The 21,988-nt window shown below is 39.9% G+C and overlaps 1 protein-coding gene and 1 long non-coding RNA gene across 2 annotated transcripts in view; both read right to left on the reverse strand.

Moving 5' to 3' along the window:
• LOC144901689 (uncharacterized) overlaps positions 1-21,988 on the reverse strand; it is a 47,646-nt gene that overhangs the window by 9,693 nt on the left and 15,965 nt on the right. The window contains exon 2 of the long non-coding RNA XR_013629747.1: positions 3,758-3,819. This is a non-coding gene — a long non-coding RNA (uncharacterized LOC144901689). The remainder of the gene's footprint in view (positions 1-3,757; positions 3,820-21,988) is intronic.
• Positions 12,928-16,032, reverse strand: LOC131140793 (homeobox protein SIX6). The gene is made up of 2 exons (XM_058091531.2): positions 14,604-16,032; positions 12,928-13,779 (listed from the first exon to the last, which is right to left on the reverse strand). The coding sequence occupies exons 1-2, from the start codon at positions 15,173-15,175 to the stop codon at positions 13,614-13,616; spliced, it is 738 nt and encodes a 245-aa protein (XP_057947514.1). The 5' UTR covers positions 15,176-16,032; the 3' UTR covers positions 12,928-13,613.

Consider the following 21,988-nt stretch of genomic DNA (forward strand, 5'->3'; position numbering starts at 1 on the left):
GCCCAGAGGCACATGCAGTCATTGTGTGTATACATACTGTATGTGTGTGTGGGGGGGGCAAGAGAGGAGAACGGAAGCTAGGCATACAACAATCTGGTAAAACAGGAAAAGGTTTTCCTTTGGTTTTTGAAATTCTACATAAAAACAGACAAGAAAGTTTGACTTTACTTCCTTGTTCAACTATCCTAACTATCAATTCATTCATTCTCTTCTATTATTATTATTCATTCATTTTCTACTGCTTATCCTCACCAGCTGTCTGTACACCCTGGACTGGTGGCCAGCCAATCACAGGGCACATATAGACAAACAACCATTCACACTCACATTCATACCTATGGACAATTTGGAGTCGCCAATTAACCTAGCATGTTTTTGGAATGTGGGAGGAAAACCGGAGTACCTGGAGAAAACCCATTCAAACTCCACAAAGAGATGGCCGAGGGTGGAATTGAACTCGGGTCTCCTAGCTGTGAGGCCTGCGAGCTAACCACTCATCCGCCGTGCAACCCATATTTGCATATTCACAATAATTCATGGTTCCATTTATCACAGTGAGTCTTCCAGGCCCTGATGCAGCAAAACAGTCCCAGACCATCACACTACCCCCACCATATTTTACTGTTGGAATCATGTTCATTCATTATCTACCGCTTATCCTCACGAGGGTCACGGGGGTGCTGGAGCCTATCCCAGCTGTCTGTACACACTGGACTGGTCGCCAGCCAATCACAGGGCACATATAGACAAACAACCATTCACACTCACATTCATACCTATGGACAATTTGGAGTCGCCAATAAACCTAGCATGTTTTTGGAATGTGGGAGGAAACCGGAGTACCCAGAGAAAACCCACACATGCACACGGGGAGAACATGCAAACTCCACATAAAGATGGCCGAGGGTGGAATTGAACCGGGTCTCTGAACCACTCGTCCGCAATGCAGCCGCTGTTAATGTTCTTTAAACCAAAAGCTAGTCTAGACTGTAGTGCACTCCACTTTACATCAACTGCATTATGGTGAAAAATCAAATTCAAACAATCATCTCAATTATTCCTGATCAATTCATTGATCCCTCATTTATTATGCTCATCCCTAATACAGGCAGCAATGTAATTCCCGGCCACACAGATCTGCAAAAACTTTGGGAATGAAGACTTTGTAAGTACAGTACTCAGTACAGTTTTACACAATGTTGTGTTCCGCCATTACTGTTGACCGTGACATATTTGTGCGTGCCCAGACTGCACAAATCCACATTCGTGTGCATATCTTATGCTTTTCAGAAGTACCGTTTTGTGGTAATCCTATCATTTTCAAAGACTTCCACTTCTACACTCCCGTTCAAAGGAGTGTCTGTTTAAGTTGGAAAATGTAAACAACCGTTTTTTTTTTTTTTTGTCTTTGCAAATGGGCCGTGAGAAAGTGAAGAAATAAAAAATAAATAGACTACAGCCCATTTCCTACACTATAGAGTCTGATGATATATGACCCAAAAAAGGTTAGTTACTCCGATGGGGCCACAAGTTCAAAACCCGCAAGAGTAGGAAACCGACCATCCGAGAGGAAGCTACTATGTGACTGAGCTGAAAGAAATATTCATCTCTGTCTCCCGGCCAGCTGAGTGATGGATCACCCCGACGAAGAAAGAGAAGAAGACATGGAGGCGGAGGAGTAGACCGCTGATTAACCCTGACTTTAAGGTGTTAAATAGCATGTTGTACGTCAAATGAAGGACAGTGTTATGTACATTATCTTGTTGTGAAAGGGGAAGGTTTCATTACCTTACAAGGACTTAGATAAGGACTTAGATAAAATACACGGGTAATCAAGAGAAAGTAGGAAAAAAAGAAATATGCCGGGAAGCTATATAACATATAGCAATTATTCATATTCTGGAGACAAACCCAGGTTTGATAGTGGAGAATCGGATATCCAAATAACTTTGGAGAGACAAGATAAAAACAGTAATGGTAATGGTTTTATTTCATTTGAACATGCATCAGATTACAATTGAATGCATCACATAATCAGTTCACAGTTCCACATGTCCAAAAGGAGTAGGAAGAAGCAAAGCTTATTAAATCCTACCCATCCATCTGGTACTTTTACAATCAGTAACTGTTACATTTGTTCACTTCCTGCTTTCCATAATGTCATATAACACATACATACACATACACATACACATACACAACAATGTACAGGTGACTCTTTTGAACGCATATTGTTTGGAGAAGTCAAACCCTTTAACCCAGTAACCAGAACGATGTTCCTCATCACCGAAATCCGACTAAAACTCGGCTCACAGGACAAAGGGGGGGGGGGGTATAACACATACACAACAATGGACAGGCGACTCTTTTGAACGCATATTGTTCTGAGAAGTCAAACCCTTTAACCCAGTAACCGGAACTACGTTCCTCATCACCAAAATCCGACTTGAACTCGGCTCACGGGACAAAGTGTGTGTGTGTGTGTGGGGGGGGGGGGGGGGGGGGGGTATAACACATACACAACAATCGACAGGCGACTCTTTTGAACGCATATTGTTTTGAGAAGTCAAACCCTTTAACCCAGTAACCGGAACTATGTTCCTCATCACCGAAAACCGACTAGAACTCGGCTCACGGGAAAAAGTGTGTGTGGGGGGTATAACACATACACAACAATGGACAGGCGACTCTTTTGAACGCATATTGTTCTGAGAAGTCAAACCCTTTAACCCAGTAACCGGAACTATGTTCCTCATCACCGAAAACCGACTAGAACTCGGCTCACGGGAAAAAGTGTGTGTGGGGGGGGGGGTATAACACATACACAACAATGGACAGGCGACTCTTTTGAACGCATATTGTTCTGAGAAGTCAAACCCTTTAACCCAGTAACCGGAACTACGTTCCTCATCACCGAAATCCGACTAGAACTCGGCTCACGGGACAAAGTGGTGGGGGTAAGTCACAATTGATGCACTACACCGCTGATGTGGATGTCATACAACTTCATGTCAGCTGATAAACAGCAGTCAGTCTCACTGGCCTTCACAGGAATGTCCACTGGGTTTACTATACCACATGATAGGAATTATATCTCAACCTGATCAATAATTGATACCCTCCACCGCTCTAAAGCTTTCATGAAAACCCAAGCAAACACCACTTCTGGCTGGAGGCTGTCTATGGGATGGGCAGGCGTGGCAGACACAACAAGAGGAAAGGGGTATGGGATATGGGATAATGAAATCTAACTCACACTCCCAAGGGACATCACCTCACCCAACATGGGGCTCACAAATAGCTCAAGGACCCTCTCCTTTCTAAACATACTGGGCCAAGCCCAAACATCTCTGCAGCCATACCTTCCTTACTTCCCTGCAGCTATATGTCCACTTATTTGTTTGGCGAAGTTGGAGTGACAGCACCCCGAATATGAGCTGCCATCTCCCCTCCCTTTTGCCCTTCATCTTTATACCGCAGAACCGGATAAAATACCCTTCTTGGTTCCATGCTAGGAAAAAAAAAGAAAAACATTCAGGAAATGAAAGTTGTAACACGATCCTCTGTGTGCCAAACGTCTCCCTGAGCAGGGACAAAAGGCCGGCAGAGAAAAAGCCGCTGTGCCTAGTTTAGTGAGCATGATAGAGGAGAGCAGGGAGGCTGGCGCTGAAAGGAGCACAGAGGACGAGACAGATGGATGCAAAGTAGAGGACGATGAGAGAGGACAGAAGAAGAAAAGAAGAAAAAATAAACCTACAGTGTGTTTTCCAGCGGGTCTCCAGCCCTCATCATTTCTCAATCAGCAGTCATGGTCCAGATCTTGACATGCAGGGTGGAGAAAAGGAGCAAAATGTTTGATGCCCGATCTTTTCACTTCCATTACACACTCCAATGTGAATGATGCAGGGATCTGGGCCTCGCTCTGACTTTTACCAGTCTTAACTAAGCATTTGAACATACATACCTATCTTTGATATAAAAAATATTTATATAAAAAATAATAATAATTAATAATTTTTTTACAGACCTCATTAAAATTTGACAGATTTTCTATTCTTATTGTTGTTATGCAATAAGTACTTTTATAGGTTCAAATATTACATTAGGTGTGCTGGTTTATGTTGCTCCTTTTCCTCTCTATGGAAGGACGACAGTGACTAGCACCTTCCAGCTACCAATTCAGGTAATAGGATTCACCAACAGAAAAAAAAAACAAAAAACAAAACTTGAATTATATTATGAAAGCAGGAAGTGAACAAATGTAACAGTTACTGATTGTAAAAGTACCAGATGGAGGGGTAGGATTTAATAAGCTTTGCTTCTTCCTACTCCTTTTGGACATGTGGAACTGTGAACTGATTATGTGATGCATTCAATTGTAATCTGATGCATGTTCAAATGAAATAAAACCATTTAAAAAATTAAAAACATTTTTTTTAAAATTAAAAAATACAATTAAATAAAATTAAACTATATTATGAAAGCAGGAAGTGAACAAATGTAACAGTTACTGATTGTAAAAGTACCAGATGGAGGGGTAGGATTTAATAAGCTTTGCTTCTTCCTACTCCTTTTGGACATGTGGAACTGTGAACTGATTATGTGATGCATTCAATTGTAATCTGATGCATGTTCAAATGAAATAAAACCATAAAAAATTAATAAATAAAACAAAATAAATAAAATAAATAAAATAAATCAAATAAATAAAACATAAAATAAAACAATTAATTACAACAATTAATTAAAAAAATAAAACAATAAAACAACTTTAATTATATTAGAAAGGCAGGAAGTGAACAAATGTCACAGTCTTCCTACTCCTTTTGGACATGTGGAACTGTGAACTGATTATGTGATGCATTCAATTGTAATCTGATGCATGTTCAAATGAAATAAAACCATTACCATTACGAAAGAAGACTGCTATTGCCGACCTATGATGATACAGACAGTATCTCACCTACTGACTCACCAACCTATCGATCTAATCAAATACCAATAAGAGACATTTCTAACAATCTGGACAAAGCACAGTTCTGTAGGACAACAACCACGGCACCAGCTAGACACAACATACCAACATGCAGATCGGAGCTGTTGGTTTATAGAGGAATTTTACAAAGTGGTAAGGCTGTTTCAACATCTTGCAGCAAAGACATATCACTTGACAGGCCGAGTGTCTGCCTCACCCTCTCCGTCTCGAGAGTTTGGCAGGTTTATAACTGTGACCCCAAAGAGCATGACTTGAGAAGGGCTCAAGGTGCTGAACTTAAACTTGGCAACAGCTGCAGAAACTGGAGACCAGAGAGTTATAAATATAGATCATTAAAATACAAACTGGTGCCCTTGGTCTCCCTTCGCACTTTCTCACACATGTACATTCACACCCGACACTGTGTAATCTGTCCACTCGTTCACACCCAGACAAAATTCACTTTAGATTGGAGACTTCAATTTAGACTTCAGTTTAAACTGTTTTCTTTGGTACCGAGGGGGACCCGACCTCCTAATAAAAAGTTTGGCAGGAAAAAAAATATTTTAGACATGAAATTTAAACATTCGGTTCCCATTTTAATAGAGATTACATCACATATTCATTCTAAAAAAGTGATGTGGGGCTTTCACTGACTCAACCTGTGAAACTGGATTGACAGCTGTGGAACCGGCAAGTACTTATCGCTGTTGTGGAGCTTGTGCACCCCCTAGTGGCCAAACGGCCGTTCTACAAGCACACTTTAAAGCACACTTATTGAATTAGGTGCTGCTTTTGTTTAAGGCTTAAATATAACACAACAGTAATCCTAGACCAGAGCAGCCGTTCTCGCTTGGTCTCTTCCCTGGACTCACATGTTCCAAGTCGCGTAGAAACTTTAAAAAGGTACAGTATGTATTTTTATTTTAAAATTGTCTTCATACATTTTTTTCAACATTAATACAGACGATTGCGTATGCGGAGTACATTTCATATGCATGAAGCTCTCTTGACTAGTGCTGCACAAAAAGGCCAGCAGGTGTCGCCACATACCCATTGTATTAATGTACTAGCACAGTACTTTTGTAGAGCATTATCGCCCTCTTTGTTCATAAAGGTCATGACAAGAGGCTACAGTCCTGTTATTGAACTACGTATCTTCAAAATATACTGTACTTTTTTCCCTACCACCTATTATTGTATGCATTTAATGTTTACATGGGATGTTGCAGTTTTGCCAAAATAACTGTATTCAAGTTTAGCAACTGTACAATTGGTAGTGCCGACATTTTAATGCTGTAGTAATCAATGAGTACTGATAATAATAATTTAAAAATATTTATATTTATATATATATATTTATAAATATAATAAATAATATAATTTAACCTGCAGGTCATTGTAAGCCACAAATATTCTCAAACAAATTTTGAACTGAATACTAAAAAGGTTTTAATGTTTATTTTTTATATATTATATGATATAATATATAAACATTACTTTTTTGTGTTTTTGCCACAGATCGAAGGACATGTTGCATGACATGTTTATTCATGAATGACTCCCTTCTATAATAAACTTGAATAAATCCTTTTCAATTCAAAAATCTCTAGACCACAATATATCTCTCCAAATGGTTTATTCATTTAATAATGAATAAATCAATAAATTCAATAAATAATAAAAAATATATACATTGCATATATATTATTATTATTATATACTACAAAAAATCTATTCAATAAACGGCCACAAAATTACAAAGCTCGGCAGTAGTCCAAAAGTCCCCGGGAGCGCTTGGGAATGTGACATATCACAGTGGAGTGGGTGTTCCTGGAGGCGGGCCGTGGGTGGAATAAATTACAAACAGACCATTTTAGAAATCCAAGGAAATACAGGTGGAATAGGTGAAGATTCTGAAAGATCTAGACGTCTTTCTGTGAGGGTTATGATGCTTAGCTGCTCTGTAGGAGTCCACAACTCAATACAAAAGGCCAAAAATTAGCATCATAGGTCCCTTATAACTAAATATTGCGTAATGAACTCGGTCCATTCTTTTTTAACAACTCCTGTATATGCCTGATCCTTAGAGATATACACAGTGGCTGCTGTGTTTTTTCATCTAGACATTTTAATATTATTATCTTTGAAAAAAAAAAAGGCCATAACAAATTTTCAAAGCAGAGCACCTTGAATGAATTATAATAACAATATTACTCATATCATCATATTTCATGGCTAAGTGTATCCTCGCTATCTGCACAAAGTGTTTGCTCTTCTTTCAGAATGAACCAAAAATTGTGATTGCTTATCAGGGGGGAGTACTGTCGTATTTATCTGGCACCTTGTAACACACCTTGGACTGTATCAATGTCAGTGTACAGAGAATGCCGATATGGAGACATTCATTCATTTATTTTCTACCGCTTATCCTCACGAGGGTCGTGGGGGTGCTGGAGCCTATCCCAGCTGTCTTCGGGCAAGAGGTGGGGTACACTCTGGACTGGTGACCAGTCAATCACAGGGCACATATAGACAAACAACCATTCACACTCACATTCATACCTATGGACAATTTGGAGTCGCTAATTAACCTAGCATGTTTTTGGAATGTGGGAGGAAACCGGAGTACCCGGAGAAAATCCACGCATGCACGGGGAGAACATGGAAACTCCACACAGAGATAGCCGAGGGTGGAATTGAGCCCTGGTCTCCTAGCTGTGAGGTCTGAAGGTCTGAGGCTAACCACTCAACCGCCGTGCAGCCCGACTAACTAACATTCATTCATTTTCTAACGCTTTTTCCTCAAGAGGGGGGTGCTGGAGCCTATCCCAGCTGACTTCAGGCGAGAGGCGGGGTACACCCTGGACTGGTGGCCAGCCAATCACAGGGCACATATAGACAAACAACCATTCACACTCACATTCATACCTATGGACAATTTGGAGTCGCTAATTAACCTAGCATGTTTTTGGAATGTGGGAGGAAACCGAAGTACCTGGAGAAAACCCACGCATGCACGGGGAGAACACGAGGAGGGTGGGATTGAACTCGGGTCTTTTTTCCCCCATTTTTGCCATGATTTGTATGAAAATCTTTTTTTTTTAAATTTAGGAGACACAATAGTAGATAAGGAAATGTGAGATTCATAATTGTTTTAATTAATTGAGCACAAACAGTCAGCCGAACCCTACGCCCCCTACAGGACAGAAAGTCATAAACATACGTAAGCTACAGACCGACATAAATTGGATCCAAAGTACATTATTAAATACACATTCCTGTGTCAAAATGTATTAAGTTAAGTGTGCTGCTTTTACTGGCCATATATTTGACTGGAGGTTGAAACGTTAAATGCAGCCAATATTTTTAATATAAACAGTTATATGACTCTATCACATACTTTAGATAGTAACAGTAGCTTATATTACATTTGTACCTGATATCTTCTCACTGCTGGGCGGTGTTAACACAAAGAGACACCCTAGCTGAGATTTGATATGCCTTCATAGCCAGATGACTGATTTATTATGTGCTTTATTGGGCCAGTTCATAATCATAATCATAACATAACATATAATGTAATAAATGATTCTGTCGGCAAGTGTTTTTCACTTAAGATATTTGATCACATATATTAAAGCAGGGGTCTCAAACACACGGCCCGCGGGCCAAATGTGGCTCGCAGGACACTAGTTTGAGGCCCCCGCCTTGATATGAAAGTTTAATGTTAGTGCGGCCCGCGCAAGTTTGATATGGATGCTGTATGGTATCATGTACCCAGAACAAAATTATTATGTTTGATTAATGTTCATGTTAAATGTTAAATAACTGTTAATAGTTATCCTCCCTATCCGTGTGGAAGTGGTAAGTTTTTGGCTATTTAAGTTTAAAGGAAATAACTTGAAGGCTACCGTTTAGGTCGCTAGCTCTCTAGTTTGCGAGTTAGCATGTGTCTCAAGACCCTGCAGTTGCGCAATATGTTGTAAATAAAAAGAGTATAAATGTGACTATAGTCGTGTTTTGTCATGTCTACAGGGCTCTAATAATGCTAATAATTTGCCGTTTTATTATTATTATTATATTTATTTATTTATTACTGATTGATTGATGTTCTTTATTCTTGGTTTGTTTATTTATTTTTCATCTTATTTTGTGTAGAAAAATAAAAATTAAGATATTTGAGAACAGTGGAATGTTTTATCAGAGCTTTTCTTGTAGAAAATGGGAACCAAAGCAAAGTTTATTCATTTTTCTGTTTTTAATAAATGTGTTTTTTTTTTGGGAAACCCTTTGCGGCCCAGCCTCACCCACACCCGAGCTCAGGGGTGGGCAAACTTTTTGACTCGCAGGCCGCATTGATATGACTGTTACACGTAACAGTCCACCTGGTATTATTGTATCTGTAAAATTGTCATGCAATCTGCTATTATTATTTATTATTTTATATTTATATTTAAATATTTTAAAAATAATAAAATACTATAATAATTACAATAAAATTAAAATAATAATTATTATATTATTATTATGTAAAATATGCAAATATAACAATAATATTATATATAATTAATATAATAATCAGCATTAATATAATAATTATAATAATCATAATAGTTATAATAATAATTATAATAATCTAATAATAATAATAATAATAATAATAATAATAATAATAATAATAATACCCAAACCACGGTTAATGTTCTGAATAGTTATCACCCTTGCTGTCACTGGAACTGATCCGATTTATATTCACTCAACTTTTAACAACATTGGAGTCACTTAATTGTATAACGAGCAATCTGTTAGTGTAGTTTTGGTGTGTGTGTTTTATTTTTTTTTTACCGTGTAACATCCACTATTTGTGCTCATAGACCTCAGAGCAGCTTTTGACATCAATAGTCAGTGCTATGTAGTCAATAGCAAGCAGACATTACTGTATATACGTATATGCATATAGTCGATGGTGCAGTCTGACCTTCAACATACAACCGCAGCTGAAAGAGTGTGATTAAACAACTCTTAACCTGTCTAAACCGGCAACTGTCATGTCTGGAGAAGCCCAAGGTGATCTATAATGTATATATCCGAGCTTTGCAAAGTGGGCTACGCCAATTGTCATATAAATGGTACGTGAATAAAAATGAAAAACAATTAGGGCCAACACTTATAATAACTAGTGGGCCATGCCGACAGTGTCAAGTTGTTCATTGCTATGTGTGCTTCATAACAAATACGTTGGAATTATTCTTTTGTGTATTGATAGTGTTTCATCTTGAAGATTTCATTTATATTGGTGTTGCAATTAATCCCTGCACGGCACAGTGGTAATAACATGTCAGTGAGGGGTGGAAATTCACCCGAAAATGAGGCTTTAGGGTTGGATGTATGTATTTTTGATACTATTAAGAAGGGGGGCAGTGGTTCTATTTGAGTTGGGACACCATGGATAGATTCCTGTCAGATAACGTACACTTCATATACTCAACAAGCAGTATCAAAACCAGCGAAATGCTATATAAGTGCTGAGCAAGCATTTTTTCTAAGAATGGTGCATTCAGCTGCATCACCAAACTCCTCTGCCGCTGCATTTACGGACACTTGGAAATCAGACACACACACGTGATATTTACAAATACAACCACTTCTTGTTGCCCATACAACAATAATAAAAAAAGTTCTACTTATAAAAGACAGATACTGATTTATCGTCATTGTTCAACTTGGTATGAAATGAATATGCAGACTGAAACCGAAACCATCCTGATTGGACAAAAAAAAAGTGAAGCTCAAATTCAATCAATTCAAAAGTGTGGCCTAAAAAATATAGATGGTTATTTATCTATTTATCAGTGCTCATGTCGCATTTTATCCTAAAGTACCATGCAAAATGCAAATTTTTTGACCTGGAATTATAATAAAATGAATGAACCAATGAATTATCTTCAATATTTCAAGCTAATTAACATAAAAAAGGTTGATTTTTTTTTTTGTGCGCAGGAGTAGGTGGTATATGCAGGCATGAAAATTAGTCGGAAGATAGTTAGTCATTCAAACCTTTTTAAATGTACAACATGTAACATCAGCTACTATTTATTATTTACGCAATGGTAATATTGGTGTTGCAATTAATCCCTGCATGGCACAATGGTAATAACCTGTCAGTGAGGGGTGGAAATTCACCCGAAAATGAGGCTTTAGGGTTGGATGTATGTATTTTTGATACTATTAAGAAGGGGGAAGTGGTTCTCTATGAGTTGGGACACCATGGATAGATTCTCGTCAGATAACGTACACTTCATATACTCAACAAGCAGTATCAAAACCAGCGAAATGCTATATCAGTGCTGAGCTAGCATTTTCTAAGAACGGTGCATTCAGCTGCATCACCTAACTCCTCTGCCGCTGCATTCACGTACACTTGGAAATCAGACACACATGTGATATTTACTAATACAACCAATTCTTGTTGCCCATACAACAATAATAAAAAAGGTTTGACTTATAAAAGACATATACTGATTTATCGTCATTGTTCAAATTGGTATGAAATGAATATGCAGACTGAAACCGAAGCCATCCTGATTGGACAAAAAAAAAGTGAAGCTCAAATTCAATCAATTCAAAAGTGTGGCCTAAAAAATATGGATGGTTATTTATCTATTTATCAGTGCTCATGTCACATTTTATCCTAAAGTACCATGCAAAATGCAAAATTTTTTGACCTGGAATTATAATAAAATGAATGAACCAATGAATTATCTTCAATATTTCAAGATAATTAACATAAAAAAGGTTGATTTTTTTTAGTGTGTATATGCAGGCATGAAAATTAGTCGGAAGATAGTTAAATAGTCATTCAAATCTTTTTAAATAACTACAGGGCCACACACACACACACACACACACACACACACACACAAGCCTTTTCTTTGGAGAGCCTACCCTTACAAAACAGCGGCAGGGCCCCTTTGTCCAAGAGGGGACCTGGGAGCCATCATTAGCACTGATTACCGCTGACCAGTTTGACAACTTTATTGACAGAAAGAAACACTTTTTTTTCTCCACCTACCCCCCCCCCACCCCCTCCTCACCCAGTCCTTACTTTGAATAGAAACAGAAATATTCTGACATTTGGTGAAAGAGACACACACACAAAAAAAATAAAGAGAAAAAAAAAAAAAAAGCCTCATGACCCCTCTTTTTGATTTGGGCTCACCCCGTTTCCTCCCCTCTCTCTTCACAGACATTTGGCTTCTGTCTCGTTCAAGCTGGAAGCCTTTTGTCCGTTTTAGAAGTTACTGGGGGCTAATTCACTCCAAAATGGAGGGAACCAGGTGTCTGGCCCATCAGTTGGAAAGGATAAACTTGAACTTGTGCTTCCTCTTTACTGGAGGTCACGTGGTCTCATTCGGAGTAATAATAGCACGAAAATGTAGATTGTGTTCACGTGACTATATTGTCACAGTAAATCACATATTTAGGAGGAAGTGTAATTTTAAATAAAAAATTATAAAACATTTTTTTAAACATACATAAATTATGTTAAGTAAATTACAAAAAAAAAAGAATTGTTACTGTGAAAATGTTATATTTATATACAGCAAGGGAACTACTTAAATATAGTAAGTCACCGTGTAAATAAATGATTTTTACGGCATAGGAGCAATTGTTGAATTGTGGAAACGTAAATTATCGCCTCCATTTTTTCTCTCTCTGCACCGTGAAAAAAAGCAAAAAGCTATGCGTTTCGTCCAAGATTGATGACGAGTGTTCGTCCATGCGCGGAATAATAAGGCTCGATCGTGCACGTCCGCAATCTGCTGTGTTTTTCATCTGCATGATCTCTCCAGCGCATCATCCGGGTTAGTGAGTCGGCCTCTCGCTGACCCCTCCCTGACCCCTCGCTGTCACCCTGCATTACCGACGCACAGCATGCTGGTCAATTAGGACTCGCTGTGAAACCAACGTGTCAGTGTGGACAACACAGCCATTACAATGGATGCAAACCTCTCATGGAAGAAGCTTTATAAAACATTCCATTTTTTTTTTTATTTTCATTACCCGATTTTCCTCCGCGAACACCAATCACAAAAAAAACCTCTCTTGATCCACAATTATTTTTATTAAGTTACTTTTTTTTTTGTTCCTTTTACTGAAACACAACGTCACTAAAGCGCGCATGCTCAACAGGTTCACCTGTGCACAAGTATTAAAAAACATCAAGCAGAAAATGAATATGAAATCCAAAAACGACAGAGCAGATAGTTTTAAATAGGCAAATAAACATTATTTATAAAACTTTCAAAGTAACGTAAAAATAACACAGTTCTTTTTTTTCAACATGAAATACCCACGGAAAACAGCAGGTTATATAGGCGCTCGTTATTATGCCTTCGTTTTCGGGTGTTTTTTTTTCCAACTGAAGGGGGGGGGGGGTTATTATCCGTATGTCAGATGCAAAATAATAAAAGTATAGGCATCACAGATGTTGTCGTCTTTTTGGCAACCGTCAAATATCCAAATATGTGTGTGTGTAACTCAACGCAGGCACTATGAGTCGTTTTATTCGATTGTCTTTCACTCGCATCCTCCCTTTTTTCCCTTTCATTCATCAGGAGCGGAGCCGGAGTGGTCAGATGTCACATTCACTGTCGCTGGAGGTGATGGAGATGGCCGAGGCCGCCGCTTTGCTGGACAGGCTCGCCTCCGGACTGGACGAGTTCCCCAGACGGTCCACGGTGCCGTCCTCGTCCGCCAGGGAGCGAACGGAGCCGCCGGACAGGACCTGCTGCTGGAGCCTGGGTGGACGCGGGCATGGCAGACGTGACATCAGAAAGCATCACATGGTTACAATAAAAGGCGAGACAACAGAGACGCTGTCTAGGAGCAAAAAGCAGCCTTTACAGTAATGGAGCGTTTTCACACGGCAGACACAAAGCGCTATTTATTTTCTTCAAAAGAAGGCTATTGTGATGTTTATGCAATAATAAAATACACACAATAAAATACAACGTAACTATATAGTTTCATTGTAACGTTCGTAACACCCCAGCCATTATAACAAAGCACACATTATCATCAATTTAAATGCACAATAATAATGATATTTTCCAACATTATCAATTCCCCCAAACTGTAAACAATACAAATTATGTGTGGATTTTTTTTTTAATGTGAGCATCTTCTTAAAGGGACAGAATGAAAATAATCAAAAATAATATAAATCTTTCTTTCAAAAATGTCATTACACCGTAAGGGATTGGCAAAATAAAAATTCCCCCATAAAGCAAGGTTTTCCCCACCTGGGGGGTGCATACAGAAAAACGAAAGCACAGTTTCATATTTAGAATTTTGTCAATTATTAAAAAAAAGCTTTATATACATTATATGTATAAATAGGCTTGTTTTTAAAGACCAAGCTTTGTGTTATTCATAGTTATCTAATAAACTGGAGCTTGGGGATCATTTTTGTTCTATTTTTCAAATTTTTGTTTGTTGTTATTAATTCGTTAATAAAAAGGAGCCGAGGTTAAAATGGCTCCCAAGTGGCACTTTTGTCAAAAGGATCTATTTTCTCCTAAAGTACAAAAAAAAACCCCACAGAATAAATAAACCAGTTTACCTGTTCTTGGCAGCCGCGGCTCTGTCTCGTTGTCTTCGGTTTTTGAACCAGTTTCCGACCTGTGTGGGTGTAAGTCCGGTAGCCTGTGCAAGCTCTCGCTTTTTACTGGGATTCGGGTACGGATCCTGCAAGTACCATTCACGTAACAAGTGCCGGGTCCGCTCCTTGAAGCAGTGGGTTTTCTGCTCTCCATCCCATATGGTTCTAGGCAGGGGAAACTTCTTCCGTACCCTGTATTTGTCAACCGGGCCCAGCGGGCGTCCCCGCAGCTTCTCGGCCTCCTGGTAATGGGCTTCGAGCCACAGCGCCTGCAGCTTAGTGTGCGACTCTTTGGTGAACTTGTTGTTCTCCAGGATGTGGTAGAGTTCGCGGAAATTGCCGGTGTGGAAAGCGACCACGGCCCTGGCCCTCAGCACCGACTCGTTCTTGTTGAGGACCTCGCAGGCTGCCGGGGCGACGGGCAGCGACCACAGAAAGCGGCCGAGGCGACCCACGTCGCCGCTCTCCTCCAGAGTCTCGCACACCCCGGCGACCTGCTGGGGGCTGAAATTCAAGATGGGCAGCTGAAACATGGAGGCTTCTCCTGGGTCTGGGTCTCCCCCTCCTTGCTCCTCTCTCTCCTCCACGTCGACTCCTTGGGCTGCTTTACGCGCGCCAAGGCGATCCGAGACGCGCTCGCGCGCACACGCACACGGACGCACGCAAACACAAATAAGGCAATCCAAAAAAAAACTGAAGACAAGCGATGGTCTGGCCAAGCCGGGGAGACGAGGAAACAAGGATGCCGCTGGAGGCGTGGAGGCAGCCTTACCGCATCCTCACTAGCATCCTCGCTATCTGGCAACTTGGAAGGACGCGGAAAAGAACGCCGGAGCTGCGATGTATCTTTCAAGGTGGGCTGGGATTGAAAGTAGGAGAGGATTAAATCCGAAGCAGAGGTGTATTTTTTTTTTTTTTTTTTTTTAAAAGGGGGGAGAAAAAGACAGTCAAGCCCACTCTGATGATTTCCTATTGGACTTGGCAGATTGGCTGCCCGGTTGCCATGGCTGCACGTCAATCACTGTCAAGTTGGCCCAATCAGGCGCAAAGCAGATCTCGGCGCCTCCCTTTTTCAAAAGACAATATAAACATTTTGACCTTTTTGGTTAGCGTCTTTTAGACGCACTGTTGTGATTTGCCAGCGTGGAAAAAAACACTTCAATTAGGAGCATTTTTACGCTTAAAATGCTACATATTTCTGCATTATTTGTATGTAAACTGTGTTTTCCGTTAGTGTATATAAGATTATGACGTCCCTGGCAGCTTTTAGTATCATCCACACTCCCGTTTTGTGCTCAGGCTGATTTTGTAAATAAGAGGGCGGATAGATAGCGCAGATGGTTTCAAGTGTCGGGTCAGATTATTTCATGGCTGGATACAGTACTAAAGTTCACTCTGACGGAAAGGCCCGATATTATTTTCACATAGGCGCGCACACATAAACACACACGCTCAGGTTCGTGCACACGCATCCACACTGAGCTGCATCCCCTTCGGGCTCTTTGTGCATGAATTATAGACGCTTGATGCCGGGGTTATGAAATGCCTTCTGCACAAGAAGCTGTTCATTCTCTTGCTGGTCGACTGCAGATACATAGTCTTGGATTCAAAAGTAAAAAAAATAATAATAATAAAAAAAAAGGATCCATGCGGATTTGCATAAAACGCAAGGAGCGTCTATGAACACATAAAGCCCACTAAGGCCGCGTTATTTGCGTGATTGCCAACCTGGAGGTTTTGTTTATCAAGGTCAACGCGTATTATCACAGCAGCCGGTAAATAAAGGATCAGTGCCATGCTGCAGTGAAGGTAAATTGACAAGGTGCTGCTTTTGAAATATTTAGCCACCTTGTGAATATTTCATCCCCACAGACTGCCTGTCCCAAACTCCATTTTTTTCTAGGAAGAAACCATTAATAAAACATCTTGAGGTTTTTGATCCCTTAAACGGACTTAAACTGAAAATAACAATACAAGTCTAGTATATAGACATGGTTTAATTTTTTTTTTTTATCAGGCAATACAACAAGTCAGAGATATTCTTTTCATTAACAGCATATAAATTACACACAGGCCATTTCGCATACCAATAATAATTTCCTCATTATTTTATAGTGCACAATTTGAAGGTTGAGCAGTATCGAGGCAAGGCCTGCCATCACTGTGTGATGGAGACAGAAGGCCTCCTGACACCAATATCTCCCACACTGAGCACAGCAACACACAGTGCGTCTCTTTCAAACATCTTTTTTTTCCCCTTTGTCTATTTGTTTCATGCATCCTCATCTCAGCAGCCACTTGTCTGCACACACAAAATGGGATTCAATGCAGCCGCTTTCTGTGTTAAATCCGCAGAGCAATTTTGTTAAAGTGCTCCTTTCCTTTATTAAGCCAAATAACACTACAAACTGGAGCTTTACATATTTTAATCAGAAAGACCTCAAGGTATAATTTCACCTAAAAAAAAAAAAAAAAAGAATTTTCAACTCTAGACATCTGCTGAGATTTTCCGCTGATGTTTATGAAACAATATGCACATAATATGGTTTTAAAATAACTTCCTTCCGGTGTGCAAATCCAAGTCTTAACACCCTTTACACTATTATTGATGTATTTTAAATTGGCACCTTATTTTAGATAAGCTGATAAAAGACATGAGCCAACATTATAATGTGTAGTAATATAAACTCCCATATTTGCAGCTATTATAGATGCTGGGGGTTCATTGTCAACTTTTTATGACAAATGTGAATTAAACTTGAAAGCAGCAGCTTATAAATGATGTTGCCGTCAAAGAAATCCACGTTTCTGTGACGTGGGATAGCCGCACAGCTACAAAACACGACATAAGTAGGGTGCTCATGTAATGAGACTAATGACAGGGGTGGTGACCAACCCTTAGCTTTGCCTCCGAATTACAATAAGAGACATTTTACTTTGTGTCATCGTCATTATGAGCATGTAGCTGGGTCATAGCTTGCCTTTGGGCAGCAGGGAGGGAAGGAGTATATAGGGAAAGAGAGTAGGGAATAGCTACATGTGAACGGGCTGGAAATGACCCAGATTCCCGAGGATCACTGGAGCAGACGAGACGCTACAAGAGCCTGTCACCAACAGCCATGCTGCCACAGTCCCATGCAAACCTCTCCAGCACCTTTCTCTCACCATCTGCCCCCCCTCCTGTGTTGCAGCTAGCCCACAATAAGCAACCACTGGTGCAACATCTTTGTTACGAGAGGTCTGTTTATAAACCGTGTTATAAAATGCTAAGCTGCACAGACGCCACCATTTGCTTTTTTTCTATTTATGTGTCCCTGCATGGGATTAAATTTCCAATTAAGATATCATGTCATCAATATACCCCCTTAACCCCGGCGTGACCCCCAATGTATTTAAAAGCCGGGAATTTAAAGTCGCTCCGTTCATAGGTTGAGCTCGTTCCATCGTGGTGACAGAAAGGTTAAGCTAAAGCTCTCAGTGAGTCGACTTTTTTCAGACCCATTTGCCCCTCGGGGGCAGCGCGAGCTCTTGATGCTACGTTTAATCTGTGGATTTGCGGTAACAGAGAAGACTTCTTATCCGTTGACCCGTTGGCCCCAAGTGTATGTAATCCAGCGTCCTTCAGCGGCGCAGTCCTGCTGACATGGATTGCAGGGGAGCCAATAGGCCACAACGGCTACAAAGTGTGGGAGCGCGCATACGTGCCAAAGCCCTGCCCTGACACACATACTCCTCCCCCCCAAGCTTTTGTTTTGACACAACATATAGTACACAGCACACCACAACGCTTATTACGAAGCATGGAATATTTGGCCTTAACTGCCTTAACAGTACATCATTCAAGGGCCACCAAACATGAGTAACTGATTCACCAATGAAAATGGTTCGGTTCATGATGACATTTTCTTCCGATTTCAGGTCAACATTTACAACAAAAGTTTCAATTCAGGGCTCTACATTAAAAACAAAAATGACTTGCCAATGGGGAATCCTTAAGGTGAGAACTACTTGCCCGAACTTGCCCCATGTAGAATGAAAAGACTGCCATAATGATATCATATATCAATATATGCTGATAATTCATCAGATAATAGTACTGACGCATTGTATTTGGAGGAACGTCTGAAAAATAGTGTAGATGTATGTTAACATGGCATGCCATACTACCTTACACATGGTAGTCGTAGTAAGCAGTGATATTTATAAGTTGTGCACCACAATGAAACATTATCGAATAGACACATTTGTGTACTAGTAAAGTGTTTTTAATCCAGAAAAAAATGCTCAACGGTCAAACAATAATTTGTGAAGCAAAAGGTGAGAAAAATACACAGAGAAATGGAAGCGCTAGATTTTGTAGCTTGTGCAAAATGAGCACTTGGTATTGGATCTAATCGCTGGTGTTTCATTGTGACCACTTCAAATTGTCACAGCAATGTGATTCACTCACCTGTGCCATCATTTGATTTGCTGCCGCTAATAAAATACTTGTTTAGGAGGCACTGGTTCATCACTTTTTGCTGTTTTTTCCTTCACAAGTTGTTGAAGAATTAGACGATATTGGCAGGGACGGGACGCCATGATAGATGTTTTCATAGTCAAACCATCGCTGATTGGTTGATCGCGAACAAGAACGGGTGTGGGTAAAACGCGGACTGTGGACCGCGGTCTAAATAAACGATTCTGATTGATCCGTTTCAAGATTTGCAAGGATTGGTTTGCAAATTACCACCGGAATTACGCAGTCCGTGTTTTACCAACACCCAACAAGAACCGCTTTTAAAAAAACTCTTGGCAGTACGGAATGCCAAAGTGCACTAGCCTGACGGGAATATCACTGATTGGATTTACTTGCCCGAATTTTGTTTTAACTTACATCATTATTGTCGAGCCCTGCAATTATTAAATTAGAAAGTATGTGAAAGGTACTCAAGAAGATGATGCATGAGCAGCTGGAACTGGAGTAGAAGTTGTAGGTGCGTTTCAACTTTTGTGATTTACAGCAATTATGATGCATTCAAGGACCGCCGAAGAACATATAAAATGCAAAACGCATGACAAAAAAATCTTATCAGTGAAGCATAAAGACAAATATGCTAAAACTGCAAAGCTATTTTAACAGCGCCACATGTATGCAGTATGGTTTACCTGTATTACCACATTTTATAAATCATTACCGACTTAAGAGTGGGAGTTAGAATTAGCAGAATGCTAAATCACAAGTGTGCGGGCATTCGCTATAACATGGAATACAAAACATAATTTTTCCCCATACCGTCTCTGTTTCAACTACGGTATCTTGCACTGCATCTCACTGCAAAACAAGCAATACGGATTGAACTGCAAAAATGGTTGGGTTCATGATGACATTCTCCTCCGATTTCGGATCAACATTTACAACAAAAGTTTCAATTATTAAATTAGAAAGTATGTGAAAGGTACTCAAGAAGATGATGCATGAGCAGCTGGAACTGGAGTAGAAGTTGTAGGTGCGTTTCAACTTTTGTGATTTACAGCAATTATGATGCATTCAAGGACCGCCGAAGAACATATAAAATGCAAAACGCATGACAAAAAAATCTTATCAGTGAAGCATAAAGACAAATATGCTAAAACTGCAAAGCTATTTTAACAGCGACACATGTATGCAGTACGGTTTACCTGTATTACCACATATTATAAATCATTACCGACTTAAGAGTGACAGTTAGAATTAGCAGAATGCTAAATCGCAAGTGTGTATTCACTATAACATGGAATACAAAACATAATTTTTCCCCATAACGTCTCTGTTTCAACTACGTTCTCTTGCACTGCATCTCACTGCAAAACAAGCAATACGGATTGAACTGCAAAAATCCATTAAAAATACAGTACCTTGAAAACCAGCCCTGTTTTTTTCTTTATTTATTTTCAGGGCGGGTGCATTTACTGTGTATGTTATAGAGTGCAAGCAATTATTACATCCATTCCACTCTGAATGCAGTCAATTTCTGGGGCGCAGGAGGGCTAAATGAAACTGGGGAGTGTACACGTTACACAACACGGCCATATTACCTGCATTTGTGAGACGCATATAGCGCAGTTAATGAACAAAAGCGCTGCCTATACAACTTGCACAACGTGCGTCTTGTGTGCAAGAGGCGATGCTGAAATGCCAAGCTGACTATTAGGAGAAGTAAATCCACTATTGCACTCAGCCACGGACAGCAAGCGGCAAATTGGAAGGGCAACAACAATGTGACTTTTCTCGACGCCGAGCTCAGGATACACCAAATAGACACCCAGCGGTGAGATTTTCTTTTCACTCCCTGCATCTTTTTGAGCCACAACGAACTGTAAGCCCAGAGTTTTTTTTTTTTTTAAATAGATGTCCAAAAGTCTGCCTTTTCAAACCTGCACGATATATTCAACAAAAATCATGAACCCCTTTTGTGTCGACACACAGCAGTGCCACATCAACAGAACTAGTCAAAACAGGTGGGTTGATTGAATGCTCTGTCTTTAGACCTCCCTCCAAAGCCTCCCACACACACTCTGACTCCCTTTCATTCGCCAGCACGCAGAGTGCACAAGCGCCTCTTCCAAAAACATAACTCACTTACATACTGTATCACCAGAAAATGTGACAATTTGCAGTCCAAAAGACCTGCGTCATTTTTTCCATGCATTTATGTACAGCAGAAAAGTTAAAAAATAAAATAAAAAAAAATAATAATAAAAAAAAACAACATTCCCATGTCAGAGGGTTTTGACAACACCGGAAGTTGACAGGAGTCAAAACTCATCACGGTCAGGAGGTCCTCTGGCGCCACGCAGCTACATGATGCGTGAGTCAGGGCACAGGTCACAACGCCGCAGCCGTGCCATCCGGGCCTCACCTCCACTTCACATTGTCTAGAGCCTGTGCCTTCTCATAGTTACTGCACACGCATACATGTCAATAAACGTCTCTCTCTGACACACTTTGCTCTTTTGTCTGCTGTGTCGTAGCTCTTTCTTTATTGACCTTTACATACTCTTACATCTTTTCAAGATCTGCCATATTGGTCGACGGATCTATAAACCAGAAAAACAGAAGCAATAATACACACAAATACCTCCCTTCTTGAAAATATATGGAATGCTGGACTCATTTCACGTGTCTACGAAAGCTCAGAATCACAACTTGAGCATCTTGAGTTACGTTTACAGACCCGAAAAAAACAGGATGGTGGAATGTGTCCATTAACGCAAGGGAATGATTAATCATACTTCATACTTCATTATAGTAAATGCTAAGGTTGGCGTTATTACACTAACAGGATGGAAAATGGTTTCTGGAAGTTGATTTGGTCCTAGAAAAC

The sequence above is a fragment of the Doryrhamphus excisus genome, linkage group LG14 (genome assembly GCF_037039965.1).
Source record: "Doryrhamphus excisus strain RoL-2023G ecotype Guam linkage group LG14, RoL_Dexc_Guam_v1.1, whole genome shotgun sequence".
Lineage (NCBI taxonomy): Eukaryota > Metazoa > Chordata > Actinopteri > Syngnathiformes > Syngnathidae > Doryrhamphus > Doryrhamphus excisus.